The 21,370-nt window shown below is 45.5% G+C and overlaps 2 protein-coding genes across 2 annotated transcripts; one reads left to right on the forward strand and one right to left on the reverse strand.

Annotated features, from left to right (window-relative positions):
• Positions 1-397: 397 nt before the first annotated feature.
• Positions 398-7,427, forward strand: Nito (RNA-binding protein spenito). The gene is made up of 2 exons (XM_071721007.1): positions 398-863; positions 1,630-7,427. Exons 1-2 carry the CDS (start codon positions 739-741, stop codon positions 3,836-3,838), a joined length of 2,334 nt encoding a protein of 777 aa, XP_071577108.1. The 5' UTR covers positions 398-738; the 3' UTR covers positions 3,839-7,427.
• A 1,108-nt stretch (positions 7,428-8,535) lies between these two features.
• Positions 8,536-20,447, reverse strand: LOC139782075 (prohormone-2). Its single transcript, XM_071721016.1, is given in 10 exon segments — positions 8,536-12,121; positions 12,248-12,489; positions 12,641-12,717; positions 12,815-12,922; positions 16,760-16,981; positions 17,260-17,395; positions 17,508-17,612; positions 17,737-17,857; positions 20,180-20,287; positions 20,289-20,447. Coding segments are annotated over 10 exon segments (1,347 nt in total). The 5' UTR covers positions 20,433-20,447; the 3' UTR covers positions 8,536-12,037.
• Between the last annotated feature and the right edge of the window lie 923 nt (positions 20,448-21,370).

A 21,370-nucleotide genomic window follows, 5' to 3' on the forward strand; every position in this document is an offset into this window, starting at 1 on the left:
TAAACGGATTATAAATACTCGTGTATCTGCGAAACGAATTTTCTTTATGACTATTTATGAGAGAATCCATCCGTCGTCGATAGAAATTAATAAGAAATATGGCGGATTGTGAAAAGAAAATGCAAAATATGTAAAATTATAAAAATATTTATCCTTATTCCTTGGTACTCGGTGGGTCTTGGGTTTTTTTTTTTTTCTTTCTTTTCTCGATCGAGGCAAGGTGCAAAATCTCGCGCCCGGAAGTCGTCGCGAACGGAAACTCGTTGGCGCGCATGCGGCATTGCGGTGGCGACGACTGGCGATTGGCGACTGGCGAGCCGCGAGTGGCGACAGTGGCGCCTGGCGGTGGTGGTGGCGGCGATGACGACGACGACGTGCGGAAGACGGCGACGGGGAGTACGCGCGGGCACGGGGCAACTAACAACAGGCGCCATTTTGTTCGCTCGTTGCGTCGCAATCGCAAGATTCGTAAGCGCAAGGCCACAAACAGGCGAGGTTAGCGAGGTACAGCGGTACGCGATACTGACAGCGGTATAGCGTGCAGCGGAGAGATAGTCGTTCCGCCGGGGGAAAAAAAGCAGTTTTCTAGCAAAGCCTTGGGACGCACTTGGTCCTTGCTCCTCTCTTCTCCACCTCCTCCACCTCCTCCTTCCTCTTTCCTCTTTCACCCCCTGTTCCGCGTGTCTTTCTTTTCTCTTGTTCCTCGTCGAGCTGCGGTGCAAGCAGCAAGCAGCGTTGATGATTGGGATTCCGCGGGACGATCGACACAAAATCACGGTCAAGATCCGCAACAACATGAAGAGGAGCTCGAGTCGCGACACCCCGCCTCCTCGTGTCAAGCGGAGCCGATCTTCCATGGGACGGTAAGACGCTTGCGAAATGCGACAATGCGACAATGCGACACCGAGTTGACCGAGCGGGTCCGCGAAGGCCAGGGGAGCTCTCGTCTCGACTCTCGCTCTCGCTCTCGCTCTCGCTCATCTCCCCCGATGGCAACTTCACGCGCGTGTCTCCTCAGTCCTCGTCCGTCGTCGTCGTTGATGTCAAACAAGTTGCGTTCAACACGCGACCTCCTGCGCCTTGTCTTCTTTTTTCCTCTTTTACTCTCCCCGCTCGTCGAGATCGTTGATCTGCATTACGATGATCGTTGACCTGTGATACGTAGCGTCGATGACGCGCGACGGATTTTCTTCTATTTCTTTTTCTTCTCTTTTTCGTCGCGATCGTTTTGTGCGCGTATATGGGTGCTGGATGTGGTTGCGTTACATGTGCGGGCGTAGTCCGTCGAGTGGGCTGGAACCTGGAACCTGGAACTACCCTTCCGTCGCTACAGCTGGCGAAATGTTTATGCATCTATAGCGACATTTAACGCGTCTCCGGGTAACTTGGGAAACTTGACGATGGGAATTCTTGTGATTTCTCATTCGTTCAAGTAACTTTCGCCGCGCGCGAGTATTCTACGGTGCCGGTGCCTCTTAATATCGTTCCGTTCGATCTCGCTGCAGTTGTCGCAGATGTAACTTGGCAGGTGTCACGTGGCACGTGGCACGTGGCACGTGGTTCACTGTTGCGTGTCTGTATACGTTATGCCTGTGCTATTAAAAGTTGGTATGATCGTATGATTTCTAGGTACGATGACTCCAGCGACGAGCGTATCAGTCCGGAAAGGATTCGGCGGCGAAGCCGTGGTGCCAGGAGTCCGAGTCCGCCGACGCGGGCATCGTCTCACGCTCGCTACGTCGAGTCCAGCTCCCATCGCGACGAGTATCTACGGGCGTCGCGCGACGTGCCGCGAGAGAGAGCCTACAGCTACAAGGTGCTCTGCGTCAGCTCCATCCATCCGAAGGCCAGCGACGAGGTGATTAAGGACACTCTCTACAGGGAGTACAAAAAGTTCGGCGAGTTCTCCATTCAGATCTCGCACGAGCCGGACGAGCGGGTCGCTTACGTGTGCTTCCGAAGCTCCGAGGACGCCCGGGACGCTAAACACGCGAAACCGCGCATCATCATGTACGACAAAATGGCCCTGGTGGAGCCGGTGTACGACCGACCCGAGACTTACCGTCGTCCGCGGTCGATCACGCCGCCGGAGTACGAGAGGTATTACCCACGGTCGCCGGGCGGACCTACGGACCGACACAGACCGCTCGAGAGATACGAGCGGGTGTACGGGCCGCCAGTCGGGCTGCCTCCTCATCGCGAGATGCGCCGCGAGACCATCCCGCCGCCGCATCACGAGTTCGTCCGACCGCCCATACATCCCCACGGGCCGCCCCACGTTCACCCAGGCCCGCCCCATCACTACGGGCCGCCGCGACACATGATGATGCGCGGCCATCCGGTCCACGGATTCGAGCGAGTGGAAAACAAGAAAGACAAGTTTCCCAATTATCTGCACCACGTGTCGCCGGAGGACGACCCTCTAGCGACCAGAACTCTATTCGCCGGTAATCTCGAGATCAATATCACGGAGGAGGAGCTGCGCCGTATTTTCAGCAAGTACGGCATCGTCGACGACATCGACATAAAGCGCCCACCGCCCGGCACCGGCAACGCCTACGCTTTCGTGCGCTTCCAAACCCTAGACATGGCTCATCGATGCAAGGTGGAGCTGTCGGGCCAATATATCGGCAAGTTTCAGTGTAAGATCGGCTACGGGAAAGCAACCCCGACCACCCGGATATGGGTGGGCGGCCTTGGCCCGTGGACCTCCGTACCGCAGCTCGAGCGGGAGTTCGATCGGTTTGGCGCGATAAAGAAGATCGATTACATCAAGGGCGACAGTAACGCTTATATACTCTACGATTCGATCGACGCCGCGCAAGCAGCGGTCAAGGAGATGCGCGGCTTCCCTCTAGGCGGGCCGGATCGCCGGCTGCGAGTGGATTTTGCCGACGTGAGCCCCAACTTTGGCTTCAAACCTAGATCCTCGTATCCCGCCGAGGACAGCAGCGACTTCAGACCACGCCCGGTCGACTACGAATCGCCGTATGATCCCTATGGGCCTGACGGCGAGTTCGGATACGGGCCGAGAAGCTTCCGGGGTGGCAGAGGTAACGCGCCGTGGCACGACAGGAGAGGAAGCGCCCGAGGTGGTTACAGAGGCTCCTATCCCGACGGCTACGTCCGCGGCGACGAAGCCGACTGGCCCAGTAGAAGACCACCGCCCGAATTGGAGTACGAGACTCCGCGTGGTCTGAGAAGATCGCTCTCGCGCGAACCTGGAGTCGACAGATCGAGATCACGCTCGCCGCGCCGACGGCAGATGGACTCGGACTCCGATTCGGAGAACGCCCGCACCGGAATGCTCTCTACGTCCCGCACGCTCCCAGACGTCGCGCGCAAATCGATCGCGGTTTGGCAAGGCGCCTTGATCCTAAAGAACTCGCTGTTCCCAGCCAAATTCCACCTGACCGATGGCGAGACGGAGATAATCGATTCTCTGATGAAGGACGAGGAGGGTAAGCATATGTTGCGCATTACGCAGCGGCTGCGTCTCGACCAGCCCAAGCTGGACGACGTATCTAAACGGATCCAAACGTCGAGCTCGCACGCCATCTTCCTCGGCTTGGCTGGCTCGAGTACCGCGATCACCAGTGACGACGCTAATGTGCAGACGCGGCCGCTGCGAAACCTCGTCTCCTATCTGAAGCAGAAAGAGGCTGCCGGTGTCATATCGTTGGTGAACAAGGACACGGAAGGCACTGGCGTGCTCTACGCCTTCCCACCCTGTGCATTCTCGACGGAACTTTTGAAACGCACGTGTCCTAGTTTAAGCGAAGAGAGTCTTAAGGAGGACCACTTGGTGATCGTAGTGGTCAAGGGAGGTAGCGCCTAAGAAAACCTTAGTATCGTATCTTGTGTCCGTATTTTCATATCGTAAGTGCGAAGATTCTTCAACGTGCAACTCCCTTTAGGGTCTTTTCCGCTCTGATCATTTGGCAAGGAAATATTTCTCTCAAAATGGATTAAACGAGAAGCACGACATTTTGTATGGGGAAGGGGGGGGGGGAAATAAACTGCGAAATAAGGAAAAATTTTCAATTTTTTTCGTGTAAAATGTTTAGCGCCGCAAATCTGTAAATTTTGGAAATTGTGCTGCACACGGTCCAGAATGTAGAGATTTGTGGCGGTAAGTATTTTATGTGCAAGAGAGAAACTGAAAATTTTTCCTCCTTTCAGTTTTTTTTTTTTTTTTTTACGTCAAATTATATAAATAAATAATTATATTGTTAATGTTTAAGTATTGTACATTTCGCTTAGTCCATTTTCGAGAATACTACTTTCTCGCCAAACGATCATAGTGGGAAAGTCTCTCAAACTGCTGAACAATGTACAGAACTTGTGAGAAGAAGAACTTGTGTTTTTTGATCGATGTAAGTATTTCGTTTTCTACTGGCTTCCAAATATGAATTAATCTCACGATTATAGACAGAATCGTAATGGTGCTTTGATACTTTTTCTTTTCTTTTTTCTTTCTTTTTTTTTATACGAATGTACATTGCATTGACATGAGAATGTCGAGTGTATTAACGTTATATCCTACAATCAGACATCCGATAAGAACTGGTAATGCCTGATGGTAGATTTGAGTTTACCGATCTAGATAGATTTACACAAGAGATTGTGTGAATCTCTCTACATGCACACGTAAATTCGAAATTAGGTCGAAATTAGGCAATACGAGGTTTTATTGCGCATTATTATGTATACTTGATCCTTGTATTGTACAGTTGTTAAACTTAACGATAGACGAGGGTAATTTTGAAATATTACTGAGAGATATCGCGCTCTGTATCTCTTGATACAGTAATCTTGATTTGTGATATACTTTTCCAGAATTATGACTACTTCTCCGTAAATGCACATCATCGACGTTACTGCTAATGCTGAGAGATTAGAGTACTTATTTTCTATCAAAAAACACAACTTTGATACCGTTCCCTAGTTAGAGATTTTTATCAGGTAGCCGCGATTACCAAACGGTAAAGTTTCCATCAGCAAGATCGTTAATGACCATACTGAATATTATTACAGATATTGTGTAGTTCTCATTATCGCAAGTGATGCTATAATTACTTTAAAGTGTAGTATAAGAATTTATTTGTATTATATACATATACATACATTATCAACTATACGTACATATTAGTAATATTGTGCACAGTTCTTTCACATTTGCAGACATGCATATAATTATATATTAATCTAATTGATTTTATTTCTTGGCCAAATGCAAAATGAATGTCTTCTTGAGACATATGTGTGTGTATGTGTGTGCGTGTGCGTGCGTGTGTGTGTTCCGCTTTAAAATGATAAAATTACGAAAAGAATTTCTTTATATAATTGTAGATTTCAAAAATATCAAATCTTGGACATTTATATGTTTTAATTGCTATATATATATACTTATTTCAAAGCTATATATACTTATAAATTATACTTTGCTGAAGAGGATCGTTTAAAAGTAGAGTCCTTTGAAGTCAATGCCAAACACATCGCGTAGCTGACCGTGCTGTAATGATATGAGAACACACATATAAGTCGCAAAAACAATTTTCCTAAATTACCTTAATGGCAAAAAAAATGTGAAAGGCCTGGGTTAGTGTATATTTGATATGGAAAATTTATATAATTAACCGTTTTACGACTTATTTCTGTAGATTTCTTTTGTGTGGCATAACATTTAAGTGATTGTGCAGTAAGTAAAATCCGTGAATGTAGTTACAAGTTTATAAAGTTTGGACTGTGCCCAAGAGTGAAGACAGTGAGGAAAAGAAAAGCAAATCCAGGAAGAGACAGAAATCTGTTTATCGCAAAATAAAGTTTGTCCTATCTGTGTTTTCGTAATGCCAACAGCAGTTTGGCCCTTTTTCAGTGAGGACTGGTTTCTTCTAAAGGACAGTGTTTGGTGGCGTTAACAAAAAATGAGCTCTGAGCATGTGTCTAGTGAAATGTAAAGAAAAGGAAAAGTGATTGTGCTCCGCATTCCGGTATGGCGGAGAACACCCGAACGGTGTGCCTGAAGGGGATATTTTTATATTCCTTTCAGACATCGCGCGGGAGGGTGAAAGGGGGAGGAGGTGTCTCTCTGCCATACTCGAATGCGATTGAAGGTGCAGTGGTTAAGTATATTTAGTGTTTGAACGGAAAAAAAATAGATGCAGTTTATGTAGAGAGAAAAAAATTACATGTGTCAATTTTCTTGGTACCGTTCTTCACCTATCAAATACGAAAATTCTCGGGAATTCGTTCGGATAATGTTAAATGTTACAGTGATACGCGCGCGATTCTACAATGAATGCTCCTACATTTGCGATGTAGGATCCGAGGAAATTAATATTATAAAAAGAAGAAAAAGGGCTTTATCAGACAGATTAGGGCCAATAAAATAATCGGACGTGTTCACGTTGAGTCGATTAAACTCCTCGATTGTAAGATGCATGCATGTGGCTGAAAAATCAATTAGACTGCTTTCGATCTTGACGAGTTTTGTATATAAAATTCCATTTTTTGCTCTCGTTCAGTGAAGTTTACCGTGCAACAATACATGGTGCTGTGATATCAATCGTTTAGCAATGACAATCTGAGCGGGGGTGGGAAAACGATCAAAAAACGCGACTATGTAGTGTAGGTCGTTAACGTTCAAGTGTTTGTGTTGGTTAAAAATCATTTTTTCAATTTCTCGCGCGGGAGAGGAGGCTGTCATGTTCATTCTCATGTCATATACATTGTCGCCCGTATGAGAGGATACATATATATACACACACACACTCTCACTCTCTAGAGATGACCGTTGTGATATTGTGTTTTCTGTGAATTCTCTTGTGGAGAAGTAGATAAGGTCGCGAGTTAACTTTCTGAACGCGTCGATTGTCAAAATTATTCGTACGGAGGGCGAAAAGATATAAGAATCGCCTGCGACGTATCGAGTAACAAAATTGTGCATCTGAATGTAGTATCGCGGAAGGGAGAACTGTAAGGAAGGGGAGAATAAGAACTGTAGGAAATAAAAGACAGTGGTTTGACGGGCGAGAGAGTTTAAAAAGAGAATCTGAATCTTCTCTCGATTCTGTGTGCGGGGCAAGTCAAAGTGAGTTCTATCAGTGGTTCACTCCCGGTTCCGATATTCGTCAAGTGTTGTGCTGCCCTTCGCCCAGCGTCGCGAGTGTCGCGACGCCGCGCCTCGGCATGGATTGACCGACCGCGACCACCTTACGGTTGAGCTTCGTTCTGTGTAAAAAAAAAATAGAACAAAGAAATTGTATAAATCTGTTTCAGAATCCAATCGATCCAATCCGCCCACGGAATGGAAGGCAGATATTCGCTCGCGCGATCGGAGATCATCTCTCTTGTTTAATCCACTGTATCCAGATTTGAGCAGAAAAAAAAGAAAGAGAAAGGAATAAATCGCAGACCTAAGATAATTTCATGCCAGTCTTCCTAGTTTCTCTCACAGGTGTTACGCGTGATCGGCGTGACTCGTAAACTTATTCGTCGCAACTTTTATCGTCGTGCAAACGGTGCCGGTGCAAATGTCTTCCGTCTTTCGTTGACGCCGTAACGAAGCGAGATAACCTAACACCAACAGGTAACTTAGAGGTTAAGCGTGAATACGAATTACGAAGATGAGTGATGACCGACGCGCGAACGCACAATTTCTACATATGTATTTTAATCATGGTGGATTCCACCGATTCCACGTTAAATATTGTCCTTTATTAACAAAAACAAAGATGTAGCATGTGGGAGAGGGAGGAACGAAACAGAACGAAACGACTTGACGGGGGGACGGCGACGGGACACGGGACGGGGAATGGGGAATGGGGATAAGCAGTCGATACTGTCGATAGGCCGAGACAGAATATACAAGAATTATATAGCGTTGTTCTGTTAAAAGTGAGAAACGCGGATGTTTTTTTCTTATACAGAATATACAGGTATGTTCGTTTTGGTTGCGGCTTTCGTCCTCGCCGAGGGATAAAAAAAACCGAGGACGGCGATTTCCATCGAAATCGCTCCGAGTCGTCCGAGTGTACGTAACGTACGTACGTATGCATACGTATGTAACGCTGTCGGCTGTACGCGCTCGTTCCATATCAAGTGCGGAAAGTGCAAACGGGTAAACGGGTGCAAGTGGTGCAACTCAAGAGGATATTGAGTGCGCAGGACGCGCGTTCGGCGCGAATACGCTTCAGCGACCGGCGTGTTGTATGTATATATGTATGTACATACACATGTGTATGTACAACGCGATGAAAAAATTGAGAAACGAGTTGAATTGAAGATCTAGGGCGATCTCGACTCTCGACCGCGACGATATTTCTATTAACTTGATCGGCGACTTCTACTTGATTGCTCAAAGCCGCCATTTCCGTAAATCTGCCATTTTGACTTCTTAAATTTCGTTTTGCAATCAACCAACTCAAAAACTCCCATGTATTAAAATTCAGATCATCTTATGCAGATAATAAAAATAAAGGATTAAACAGTCAAGAATTAATAATTCTATACGTCATATCAAAACAGGACAAGTTGCTTCATTAATTATTATTATATATTACTTATCAGTTAATATTATATATCATCATTGAAAAATTAATTATAAGTTAATTGTCGATTGAGATTGGCTTAAACTTTAAACTTAAACGATCGTCTCGAAATTGATCACCGCGCCGCAGCATTCTCTCGCTCGCAGCTCCCATACGGAGAACGGATCCTGCTGTACACAGTACATTTCACAAAAGGAGACAGATACGACACTTTCATTTCAGGCATCCTTATTGGACAGTGTATGTATGTGTGTGTATATATGTATATATATATATATATCCTACATACACACACACACACACACACATATATCATTTTCCATTTCCACAACTTTTCGTAGACAAAAATTAACCGTCGCCAAATCAGTGATTGAGAGACAATCGAAGCTTATATATTTATAAAAAGAAGGGAAAAAGAAAAGGAAAGGATCGCTTTCGTCTTAATGATAACGGCGTAATCACTATCGGTAACAGGAAGAGACGCTGAACGTGTAAATCGGGATATCACGTGTGCGCGGGGGAGAGAAATTATATGTGCACGTTATGCGCGGCCGCTGCCGTTGTTTTTTTTCTTTTTTTTTTTTTACCACCATACATGTAACAAAAATACACACTTTCAGGCAAACCTGCTTTGAACATTGATCGTGCATTGTTGCAAAAGATTATTCGAGAAGAGTAAAGCTAATTGGCTGATTCCCTTTCGTTTGCGATCGTTACCGCCCGTCCGACATTAATTGCGCATCGCGAATATCGAATATTTCTGATGCGTATGTCTCTGTCTGTGTGTGTATGTCTTTTTTGAAACTTATATCGCTAATCTAAACGTAACTACGTTGGACAACGAATAAATGTTCTGAACAAAATTATGAACGGTTCCCCGCCGTATTCGGTTGTCCTCAGAAGGACGTTGTTCCAGTCTTGCGAGAGTGCTCCGGCCTTTCTTGCTTTAAACGAAGAGCTTTAATTAGAGAGCAAAGTGTTAGCGATACGCTGACAGTTTGCCAGCAGATTCCAGCAGAATCTGTCATCTCATAACCATTTAAATGTGTCATTCAAATGATTACGAAGTCAATCTGATGCCATCATATTCCGTTAGCAGATTTTATCACATCGCCGCTGGCACTCTCTATAATCGACAAAATTTGTTTTTCGATCTGACTATATGGGCACGAATAGATTTAATATTTCTTCAAGGATGAATTCTTTTCAAGAGATTTCACTTTTTAGTTATATTTGATTCATTTAATTTAAATCCATAGCAATTTTGTGTGCGTGTGTGTGTGAATAAAGAAAAGCATGAAAAAAATTGAAAATACTGTGGTGAATATTGTTCGCTTTTTTCTTTTATAAATAATAATAAAATTTAAAAAAAACTGAACGTATGGCACACGTGTGCCAGTGTTCCTAAAAAGAATATGGAAAAAAATCAACTCCGCTCGACGAATTCATAAATGAAAAGCAACGCGACGAACCGTGCGGGACACCCTCAGTATCTATAATTAATTCAAACGTCGGCAGGGAACAAAAGCACAACATATAACTTCGTTAGTGAAGACGTTACGCATGTATGTAACGTGTAGTTATGTTAATTAATTATGTAAAAATTGTCAGTCTCCTCGGGGAGTGTTGAATATGGAAGGCCGTGTTTGGTTCGAAGATAAATCCCTTACGAGGATAAACCCCTCCAGTACATTATGCTCGCATTTGTTCCTTCTTCTTCTTCTTCTTCTTCTTCGAGCGTTCTTCGTTTTCCAAAAATACAGACACCGATAATTGAAATATGACAAAGACGACGCAACGCGACGCGACGGTCGATCAACGTTCGGCTCGCATTTCCTTGGGTAAACGACGTAAATATATATATGTAATTCTTGACACTCTGCTTTTGTTGATGCGACCGCTACAAGTTTTCTAGAGATTTCACGGAGATTTCACGGTAACGCTCTAACGCGCGGTTCTCATAATCTGCATACTAAAGTGGAATTTAATCTCACACGGTAAATTTCGGTCGGCCTCTACTCTTTTCCTCTCATCGCTTTATACATATACAACGTCGAATATATCTCTTTCGCCTTTTCGTTCTCTCCAATTCCTCTCAATTCCTACTCGCTCGAATTATCTAGTATACAATAGACGAATATACCTACATCTAGTCTCATGCTAACTCATAAACAAAACTATATCGTCTCATGTACGTATTTGTATTATATGTATACAGAGTGAGTTTTATTTCGTGTGCCAATTATCTCCGCCAAATATCTCAGAAAGTATTAGTTTATTGATTTCAGATAAAAGTTGGAAGGTTTAAAGAGGGCCAATAGACGATCTTATTAGATTTTAGTTGCGAGGCCCGTGTTGAGCCCAGTAGGGCCCAAGTCAAATTTTTCAAATAGAAACCTCCATTTTTTAAATTGTATTATCTTCTTCTACTAATTAATTTGAACAACTTTTGTCTGAGACATTTTTTTATTTGCCTTATACTTTTTAAGATATTCAAAGAAAACTTGGAAACTTTTTCAATATTTGCCTTACGATATCTCGATAATTGTTTGTCGGAGGGAAAAGTGGTACAGGACTCGGAGATAATTGGCACACGAAATAAAACTCACCGTGTGTTTTACATCAGTCACGAAGTCGTCGAAACCAAGCCTGAGGGTAATTTGATTCGATACTACGATTGTTTAAAGATTCAGTCGTAGCGTTATTACGGGCGCGTCGCGTATTACACCCGTATTACACGCAAAAGGAGCTTAAAATTGTAACATTACCATTAAGCAAGTATAAGTAACAAGAGCGCGCTGAAGCTTCTTCTTTTTTTTCTTTTTAGGTATTATCGCAGGATCGGATTGAGAGAGAAAGAGAAAGAGAGCTCGATCGAAACTGATCGGTTTCCTCGACGATCTTGCTTTTTCAAACGGAACAAGAAATTGTTCCGAATATTGAGTCGTAGACTCTGATATGTTTCACACAAGCTGCATCATAAAATTCGTACTAAACGGCCTCTGTGAAGGACCCGTCAAAGGGTTGATTCTCTTGTCACCGCGGTAAAATGCTTCATCCTAAACGCGAATTTATCGCTTTTTATATTTGTGTAATGTTCTATTCCGAGATACTTGGACTAAAAAGACCGGATGAGGGAAGATCAGTTTCTCAAGTCTCTCACAATCAGTTGTTCAGCGCGGCTCTTGCGAATCCGAGGAAAGCTTCTCTCTGTGAGCACCGTGTTTCTTAGAACGGGTAAATCCGCATCGTCGCCGCATCATCCGCGACTGTTGCTCGTTCCGCCTCTTGCGACAGAAAGGGAGGATAGCTGAGGAGGAGCGACAGGCGAGAGCCGTTCGTGGAAAGAGCGCCGACTCCAAAGTCCAAGGGAACGTCGGCTGCTAATATCCATTGCCTTCCGGTAGAATCTCCACCCGAGAGACATCTCGCTTCTCCTCGCGCGCGCCTCTAGGCAGCCCCAGCCCCAAAACGTCGCGGATTACTTAGTAGACCATTCGATGAGGATACTGGTAGCTTCGCGGTTGGGAGCTTAACCGCAGCTGAGCGGCCGAGTACGGATCGTAGCTCTGAAAGTGCAAAAAAAGAAGGGGGCGTTTTTCGACCATTTTCTTTCGTCTAACTTGAATTTCTTCTTTGCGCGAGCCCTCCTCCGTCGAGGTTGGCTCGGGAAGCGCTCGTCGAGTTTAATTCACCTGCGTTCGCTTCTTGGACACCATAAACCTCTTCTGGGGATAGTACGCGGCACGTTGAGGATAAAGGAAATCGTATTGCGGATTAACATGATTGCCGTATTGCGCGGCGTCTTCGTACTGCTCCAACTGCTTTCCGTATTGCTCGTAATAGCTCGGCGGGTGAGTCCGGACTATTCCGATGTCGGAGGGCGACAACGTGTCGTAGTGCCGCGAGGGATACACCGGCGTCAGCCACGGGAGAGCTAAAAAAGGATACAGAAAAGGATACAGAACTGACGAAAAGACAGTTATTATCCTCGCTAAAGAAATTATCATTGTTATCCTTTGATTGTTTTTATTTTCGTGCAGCTGGGTTAATCGTAATTATAGAATCGGAGAGTCGTCAACACGAACCGTTTCTAGCGTCTTCGTCGTCAAGGAAATCGCCGTCGTCAATCTCGTACTCCTCGTTAGGGTATTTGCGCCAGTTTCTGTTGGTGGAATAAAAGTTGAATCGCTGTATTTATAGCGTGTATTTAATGTTTATAGGGACCTAATGAATTTTAAAGAAATGTCGCCGATCATTACCCGTTACGCTGCTCGTTCTCCCACAGTGACAAGAGAGTCAACATGTCGTTAGGGTTGATATCCAGAGACAGCTCTCGCTTGTATCGCGGTTCTTGATAGAACGGGACGCTGAAAATTCAAGCAACGCAAAGTAAGTCCTGTAAGTACCTGTTTCATAAGACAACGTTTCAGCGGGTCTTCTTTCGAGGACTCGCAGGGAATTAAAAAAAATAGTTGCGTACTATTATCCGCGGTGATAAATGGAGTTCTCACTTCAATCAGTCATGAGTCACTTTAGTGACCCATCGCGATAATGCTAAACAGGTGTGTCTCGAGGAGAAACGACGATCTAATCTCGCGCTCGCGGATACAAAAATTGTCGTCGTTTTACCCCGCACGACCGCGACGTACGAATACACGCTTATATATCGTCTCGCAATCTCGTTTCGGAATCGCTTCGTGAATTCGCATTATTCCCGTTGTTTGCGCGACATTTATATTTCAAGATTGATCGATGTTTATCCGTGACGCAAAGCGACCGACGACAATCACCAACGACTCGTAGCTCTCATCGAGACCACGAGACATCCGCGCGCGCGCTATTGTTCTCCAAAGAGGCATGAACAGCGAATAGCATGCGCTTTATCGCGCTGTCCTTTGTATGCGCCTGTGCGCGAGTCTCGCGATAGCTGCATTCAAGCTTGTATGTATACGTACTCGATACACAACAGCACGAGTACGGGGACAATATACCGCACCTCGATCGTGCGAAACGATTGCGGCGACGATTGTCGTCGTCTGTCATCGATTAACGCGGAGAGACTCACCCTGTACCCCGTACCCCGTACGTCCAATAGTTGTTGTACACATATTTGCGATAGATTGATGCGAACGATCGATAATGATGAAATGATGCCTGGTTGAGGCAGCGCTAACGCTCATCGACCGCGAGGTTGACCATAATGGCCATATGCCAAAAACTCACAGTAGAATACTTTCATTCGGCTTTTTTTTTTTTTTTTTTTTTTCCAGTGTTTACATAGCAGCGCGTAAGAAAAGGACTTTAGCCCTTCGAGTCAAGGCGCCAAGGCTGACCAGTTGACCACCCGCTGGATCTTGCTACTGCAATTTGTGCGTCTCTATTCTTAAGCTCAGCGCTCAGCTTACTTAAACGCAGCCACGTCGCGCGACAAAATTCTATTTTATGAGTATTATACACGCATTTTGTAAACAATAAAAAATTCTATTAATACAATTTTGAATGTCGCGAAATATTTTTCCAGGGGAAAATGAGTTTAAAGTTACGCTGCAGGGTAAAATTTAACGGAAGAATGCCTCGGATATGCTAAACGAGTTGAACACTTTTATATCCTTGACGTTAGTTTTTTGGGAGACGCGCCGCTTATATATATATATATAGTTCTTCTAATCGATTAATCTATTTCATTACGGACGCTTCCATTCAAGTTTTCAAAACGAGGGCAGCAGGGCTGTTGTCTAATGCGTCAGCGGATTATTATACCGTCGCGTCGCGTCGCGCGTCGGCGGAAGGATGGTGGATACTCAGCTCATCCTGTCTCTCGCAGCCGGAAGTATCGTCGATAAATCCACGGGTCATGCTTGTCAGCTGATTGGTCGGAGATATGGCCGAACAATCAAGCTCTGACCTAGTTTCGTCATTCCGGCTCCATTCAGCTTTTCGTGAGACCGCTCTCTCCCGCGGATACTCAACCACCACCACCACCACTACTACCACCACCGCCACTACCACCTGCGTCACGCGTATCGAGCGATTCGTGCTCTGCACCAAATTCTCCTTCGTGTGCGGCCACGTCCGTGTTCCACAATGCTGTACAATGCACAAGCGGATGCATATTCGCCTAAATCCATCCCGCATACATATTACTCATTTTGTGTTGCACGCAAAAGCATATTCTCTCCCTTTCTCTCCGCGAGAATATGCGAGGATGGTCCAAGAGCCGGTTGTTAATTCGCGAGAATATAATTTTCGAGAGGAATTTTTTCAAAAACTTGAAAGATTTTCCAAGTTTCGATCAAGCCACACCGAAGATCTACAATCTTAATTCCGACTCTAATTTCTTTATCAATTTTCGAGAGACTTGTACTTTCTAAGATGTCGATATAATGACGAACGAGGAAAAGTTTCTTGCGAGCTAAGCGCTCATATGTAATCGTCTTTAATTGATTCAGCTTTTTCAAAATTTTAACTTAATTTAATGTTAGATGTAGTTATATTGTGAGGACCAGAGTAAATCGTAATAAATATTGTAAATTATATAAACGAACGTTCTATATGAGGTATCGGATAAAGAAATTTTAACACGATTTTCTTCGGCATTGCGCAACGCTCGTGCCGTTCTTTTTTTCATGAAAATGCATTTAAAGTGCTTTTAACGGCGAGTGCTTCTATTATTATGGCGCTTGCGTCTAACAATAAGGATAATACGCATTATATATAATCGCGTTTACTATAATGGAAACGGTTATCGCGTTATAAGAATTTCATCGAGGAAAAATTAATCGTTATCGTGTCCGGCGAAGTGACCTGTGACATTTGCGACGGTCAGGCGATGCATTCTCGTACATTTTTCGTGTAAAAATAACGGGCCGCGATGGCGACGGCTGATGTTAACTTTGAGGGACGATAATGTCTACTCGACGCGGGAGTCCTATGTGCGTGGGTTTAATTTTAAACATCGGCCTTAGACAATTCCGTGCGAAGCACTTCGATATCGAGTGCTCGCGTGTTGAAGCGATTTCCTGAAATTAGATTTGGTCCTCGATAAATCTGCATCACCCTCATCGGGAACGTAACGTCCGCGTCGCGTTATTGATAATAAACGTCGTGACCGTCGTGACGTCTTATTCGTTTCGTTCGTTTTTATGGATGGAGAAGGTGGGATGTGAAAAATAAGACACGTCAAAGGATGCAACAATTTAAGGTCATCAGTTAATTCCTATGTCTCAATCATCGGATGACTTCCGTCCTTCACGAACCGCTTCGGAAAAGAAATATTAACGTTGGCTAATCGGTTCGTTGAGAGTCACCCGATGCGATCAATATGAATATCAATGTGAAACTTTCGATAATTTCATTCGGCTACATTTTTACATAATACCAATCGAGAATACGCTACTGATATGCTCTTCGATGACGACAGTCTCTCTCTCTCTCTTTCTCTCTCGCTCTGTCAAATGGTTCAATACGACTTCGGTCGTCAAGTCGACCGCCGCCGTCCCTGCGCCGAGGGCAACGCCCTCACGAGCTCTCTCTCTCTCTCTCTCTCTCTTCCCCATTCAGAAGAAACGCCGGAGGAAAAGAGGGATGCTTGGTAGGTGGAAAGGGTGAAAAGGGCGCGCACGGTGATGCATAGCCCTTGTGCGCCGGGGTACATTGAGTCGATCCCCACTTTACGTGAGGGTTCCCGTTATCGCGCCAACTCAACGTGCGCAACTCCGCGACGTTGAAGTCGATCCGAGGGTAATTTAGAATTAGATTTAGATTTAGAGTATCGAAAAGAAGGAAGGAAAGAAAGAGAGAGAATTGTAACTTTGATGAAACTCATTTTGCGTCGATTCCCGATATTGCATCACGCGACAATCTAATAATATCAGTCTCGTACCGAGAGGCTAAGCTTCTTCGCAAATCGGTCTCCAACTAAATAACGTTTTACTATTTCGCTCTCTCCCCTTTTCTCTTCGGCTCTTGAAATAAGCGCGTGCGAGGTTGCACAAAATAGGCGAAGCCGCGCGTAACAAGACCGCCCGCGCCCGCGCCCGCGCCCGCGCCGTCGCGTCGTCCTCTGTCTTTGCCCCTTTCGAGGGGTCGGGGAGGCGTTATTTCGTTACCTACCGCAATTTAACAGCGGTTGCCCCCGGGAATATCGATCACGCGGGTTATCGATTTCGGGGAGAATTAGGAGGAAGTAGGACGCGGCCACTTACCTCCTCTTAACTTGAGCCGGTTGCTCGGTAGGCACAAGGCTGGATCGTTTCGTTTGGAACGAACTCGTCGGAGGCTGCCACGTGGTGCTCGGCCGCACGGTCGCGGTCGACCTTTCCGATCTCTTCCGCCGATCTTCGCTCGCGTAATACTGCGAATACGGCATCGTATCCCACACTCGCGGTATATCCTCCTCGACCTCGTTCACCATGACTTTACTATAGCTGGAACACACGAATGCGTTTCATTCGTTACGGCGAATCTCGCCGATCGAGGTAACGCAAGAATGTAACCAAGAGGAACAAGTAAAGCTATATCAAATGTTGCACGACAGGCCATTATAATTTCTAATATATAATAAGCTTATCAACGCAAGAAAATATATTACATTCGTACCGATCAAATCGAACGTTAACGTTAAAATCATCGCACGCGATTCGCGGTATTAAGTTTTGAAAACTTTATCCTCCCGCTGACCCGCTGACGCGAGAAGTAAACTCACTCGTAATTCTTGTCATATGGCGAGTACGCCTCGTGCTCGTACATAGCGTTGCTAGGCGATTTCAGAGCTGGGGATGGTTTATCGTCCTCGGCGAGAGCCGCTTTTAAGCCACCCAGCCCCGAGGCAGCGAGGGTTCCTGCGTACGTAAATGTTAATGAATTCCAAGGATGGTCCTCGTGCGGTATTCGCCAGAATGTAGCACAGCATTGTCAGCTCATTGTATCTTTTAACGAATACTAATAACTCACGTTTCTCCGCGTTCGAGGTGAAGGATTCACCGGCGGTGGCGGCGGCGTTGGCAACCTGTCGATTCTGCTGATTGCCGAACATCAATATTTCCTGCGTTCGTTTTGCTGAAATTGGTATTGCGAGGCGCGTTGAAGCAAATCGAAATCGAAGGATAATTTGATAACGCGATCTCTCTAACAATCCGAATCTCGACGCGCGGATGAGACGCGATCAAACTTGGAATCTTACATTTCGGCTTCATGACCTGGTCCGCCTTCTTCGTGTCCTCCATCAGGCTCGTAGGCAGGCACGTGCCTATCGAGACCAGCGAGAGCAGCAGCAGCAACAACCACGCCCAGTTGTACGTCATCTGCGGGAAAATTGCGGGATTTTCATTGCTGATGCGTTTTCCGATGAGAACGGCGTTTTCACGATCAGGAGCTTCGCGCGATACTATTTTCTTGTTTCATACGCGCCCAGGTCTCCCCGTTCCAGCCCCTCCCCCCTCCCCCAAGTTCTTCTTTTTGACAATGGATTTCCGACCGAGGTCGCAGGATTATGTGGATGGTTCTTCAAATTTTATTAGCGATCGAAGACCAGATCATCGTACTGAAGAAACTTAAATGTCATGTAACGCGAAATGTCGGGAGTCTATTTCCACGATGCGTGGAAAGATCGAGTGTAGGAGCAATAAGGGCGCTCGATAAAGGGTTTCCCATGTAGCATGCATATATGCATGCGCGCGCGCGCGCGCGCGCGCGCGAGCGTGTGTGTGCGTGTGTGTGCGTGTCTGCGGTTACATAAAAATAATATGTAGCGTAGAGTTCTATAATAAAATTTCTTCAGACATGACGCCGTCGTCGCTTCGGTCGACGACGCGACGTCACGACTTGATGTAATCGACGCGGTTTACTTTCTTCGACTATGACGTTACTGTATGACGTAGAGAGCGAGAGAGTTTCCAGCCACTTTACGTCATACATGTGTAACTTGGCAGGTTGACTTTATCGAACTTTGTTTTATCGCGTGACGGCGGTACAGGTGATACAGCCGATACAGGCGGGATACAGTCCCACGTGTATATAAAAAGATTCCGTGAGAAATAATAAATATATACATATCCTAAATTCATATACGTATTCTAAAAGGGGCGGAACGATTTGTTTCAATCGTAATCCTAAAATCCTGGGAGATTCTCTGTCGGATTTTGCGCAATTATCGTTGTAATTATAATAATTTAACACGCGTAAATTTATGTCTTATGTTTCGTTCATTAGGAGCCGCTAGACTTATCAGAAATTTCATAATGCTGGAAGGCAAGTTTCCGCGTGTTGCGATCGAATTACCGATTAATTGCTCTCAATTGGCTTCTCATTAACGAATTACGGAGACCCTCTGAGGGTAAGTTAACTCACATAATTGCGTCAACTCTAATGGTGATGCTGGAAATGGGTGCAGAGAGTAGCGAGTAACGAGCGCACGGATGATGGTGCTACCTCGAAATGTCAGAGTTCAAAATTGCGTGTAGAAGACCGACATGTAATTGTGCAACTGCGTATTTACAGTAGCGCGACAACTTTGGATATATCGCATACGCATACGCAGTTTCGCATAAAGCAAATGACTCGCATTACGTAATCCGGAGAGTTTAATCAGATTTGAATTACTGAAAAATACATGACCTCTGACCTTTCGAATTTTGCAGTAGATTCCTTTTTTGCATATAAAGGTCACTTAATTTCACATTTTACAATATAATTGAGATTTCATTCGTCTCGATAATAGAAGGTACAATATCCTTCTCGGAATCTCGCGATATAGATTTAAAACATTTACATGGAACGTATAGTCAAATTTGTCACAGTACATTGTCACAGATAGTTGCTTTCACGACAGTTATTCCCGGACAATTATTCCCGGGATTAACATTTGCCTATATCCAAAACGAAACGGCAAAGTTTGACAATTAAAGGGAGTCGTGTAGTAACGCTAAACCGGATATAGTAGACCTAGAAATCGTACACTTGTTGCATCTACAAATACTATAGTCATTTATCGGCGTGTAGGAGCTACGCGGCTAGGCAAATCGCAATTAAAAATGCATTTCATTGAATGAGAGCTCTCGTTGACGTAATGAATTAGGTGTGCGTAAAAGCCTTCCCTCACGCACATCCCACGCACCGCCGTAATTAATTTTATTTAATTTGTTAGAATTAGAATATAGAATTGAAAAGTACAGACACACACGCGCGCGCATTATCATTTCAAAGAGGGTTACTGACAGAATCGTAAAGTTATTTACATTCAACCCCGAGAAACACACACACACACACGCGCACACGCACACGCACGCGCCCACACACACACGCACACACGCGCGCGCGCGCGCACGTAGCCAGCTGTGTTCAAATTTCTTCAAAGACAGACATATAAATGTGTGAATCTTCTTTCTATCACCGAAATTTAATATTATTACATGGAATAAAGTGAAGGTTGATTTAAGACCGCGCGCGCAACTACCTGTATGAATGCGCGAAAAGTGGCTGGCTATGTGTGACGGGCGATAAAATGCGTTTACAATTATACATTCATCGTTCGAGTTTCATTATCTGAGAATCGGTTTTTCCCCGTTGATTTTCGGCAACGCGGGATCAAGAGTGAAAGAAACTCTGCGAGCAAGTTGATCGTCTACCTTTCGAGACGCAGCGATTTCGCCGGCTTGCCCTTTTACGCGGACGCTCGTCCCTTCGCTCTTCGCCTTCCTCTCGCGGTAGTCCTTATGGGCTCCTTCGGCTGGCTCCTTCGGCTGACCGGGTGGAGAACGGGCACGTCCTAGCGGATCCGCCGGCTCGGGGTGGAATGAATGTCGGGGCTCGGCTCTCGGCAGGACGAGCAGAAAAGCGGGTACGGTCGATCAACCAACCCCCACCTTGGTGAACGAGCATTCCCCATCTCTCGACTCGCGGTGGCGAGCACCCTACGACGACGGGTGCGCGCGCGCTGCGTTTCCTCGCACACGACGCCAACGGGGCGTGTGAGTACGCGTACACGATCACGATCTCGTCGTTGATATAAAAGACGTCTCTGCCCACGCGATGACCCAACTACGTCTTCCCGACGGATCCCGGCCCCGGCTTCCTACCGTCCTCGGTCCTACCGTCCTACGTAGGAACGACGTGGCGTCATAAGGATCGCTTTGCGTGGAAATTATGTTGTTATTTTGCTGTCAATCGGCGTTATCGAGCGTCATCGCTTCGATTTGAAAGTCACAATACGGGGATGGCAAGTCTCTCTCTCTCTCTCTCTCTCTCTCTCTCTCTCTCTCTCTCTCTCTCTCTCTCTCTCTCTCTCTCTCTCTCTCTCTCTCTCTCTCTCTCTCTCTCTCTCTCTCTCTCTCTCTCTCTCTCTCTCTCTCTGCATCTCGCTAACGACATCGAATACATAATGTAGCCTTTAATTTTCTTTCTCTAATTGTAAGCTTAAAGCCGTTTTCTCATTGAAGCATTCTAATGTTGCTCCTCTGACATTATTGAATCCTGTATGAAGAAGGATTCCCCCCCCTCTACGTCTTCTACAAAAGATGGAGAGGGAGGGGAGGGGGCTGGAGAGGGGAACAAGAACGGCGTTATTCGGCGTCTACACAATTCTTATTGCCGATAATTCGATATTTCTGTAATCCGAATGGCATTCCTCTTCGGTAAAAGGACACAGATCCGTTTACGCTCTTCTGTCAGCCCTTGAAACTCATGACACAATCAGCGCTACCGCTAAACGTACACGGCTCGCCTCATCTTGAAAGAATGCAGCCTTCACCTTAGCAGGATCGAGGAGGAACTGCAAAGTATGCGATTATTTATGTCCTCTGTTAAGCTGTTCCTGCGTA

The sequence above is a fragment of the Temnothorax nylanderi genome, unplaced genomic scaffold (genome assembly GCF_030848795.1).
Source record: "Temnothorax nylanderi isolate EJ_2023f unplaced genomic scaffold, tnyl_v1.0 TNYL_tig0386_pilon, whole genome shotgun sequence".
Taxonomy (NCBI): Eukaryota; Metazoa; Arthropoda; class Insecta; order Hymenoptera; family Formicidae; genus Temnothorax; species Temnothorax nylanderi.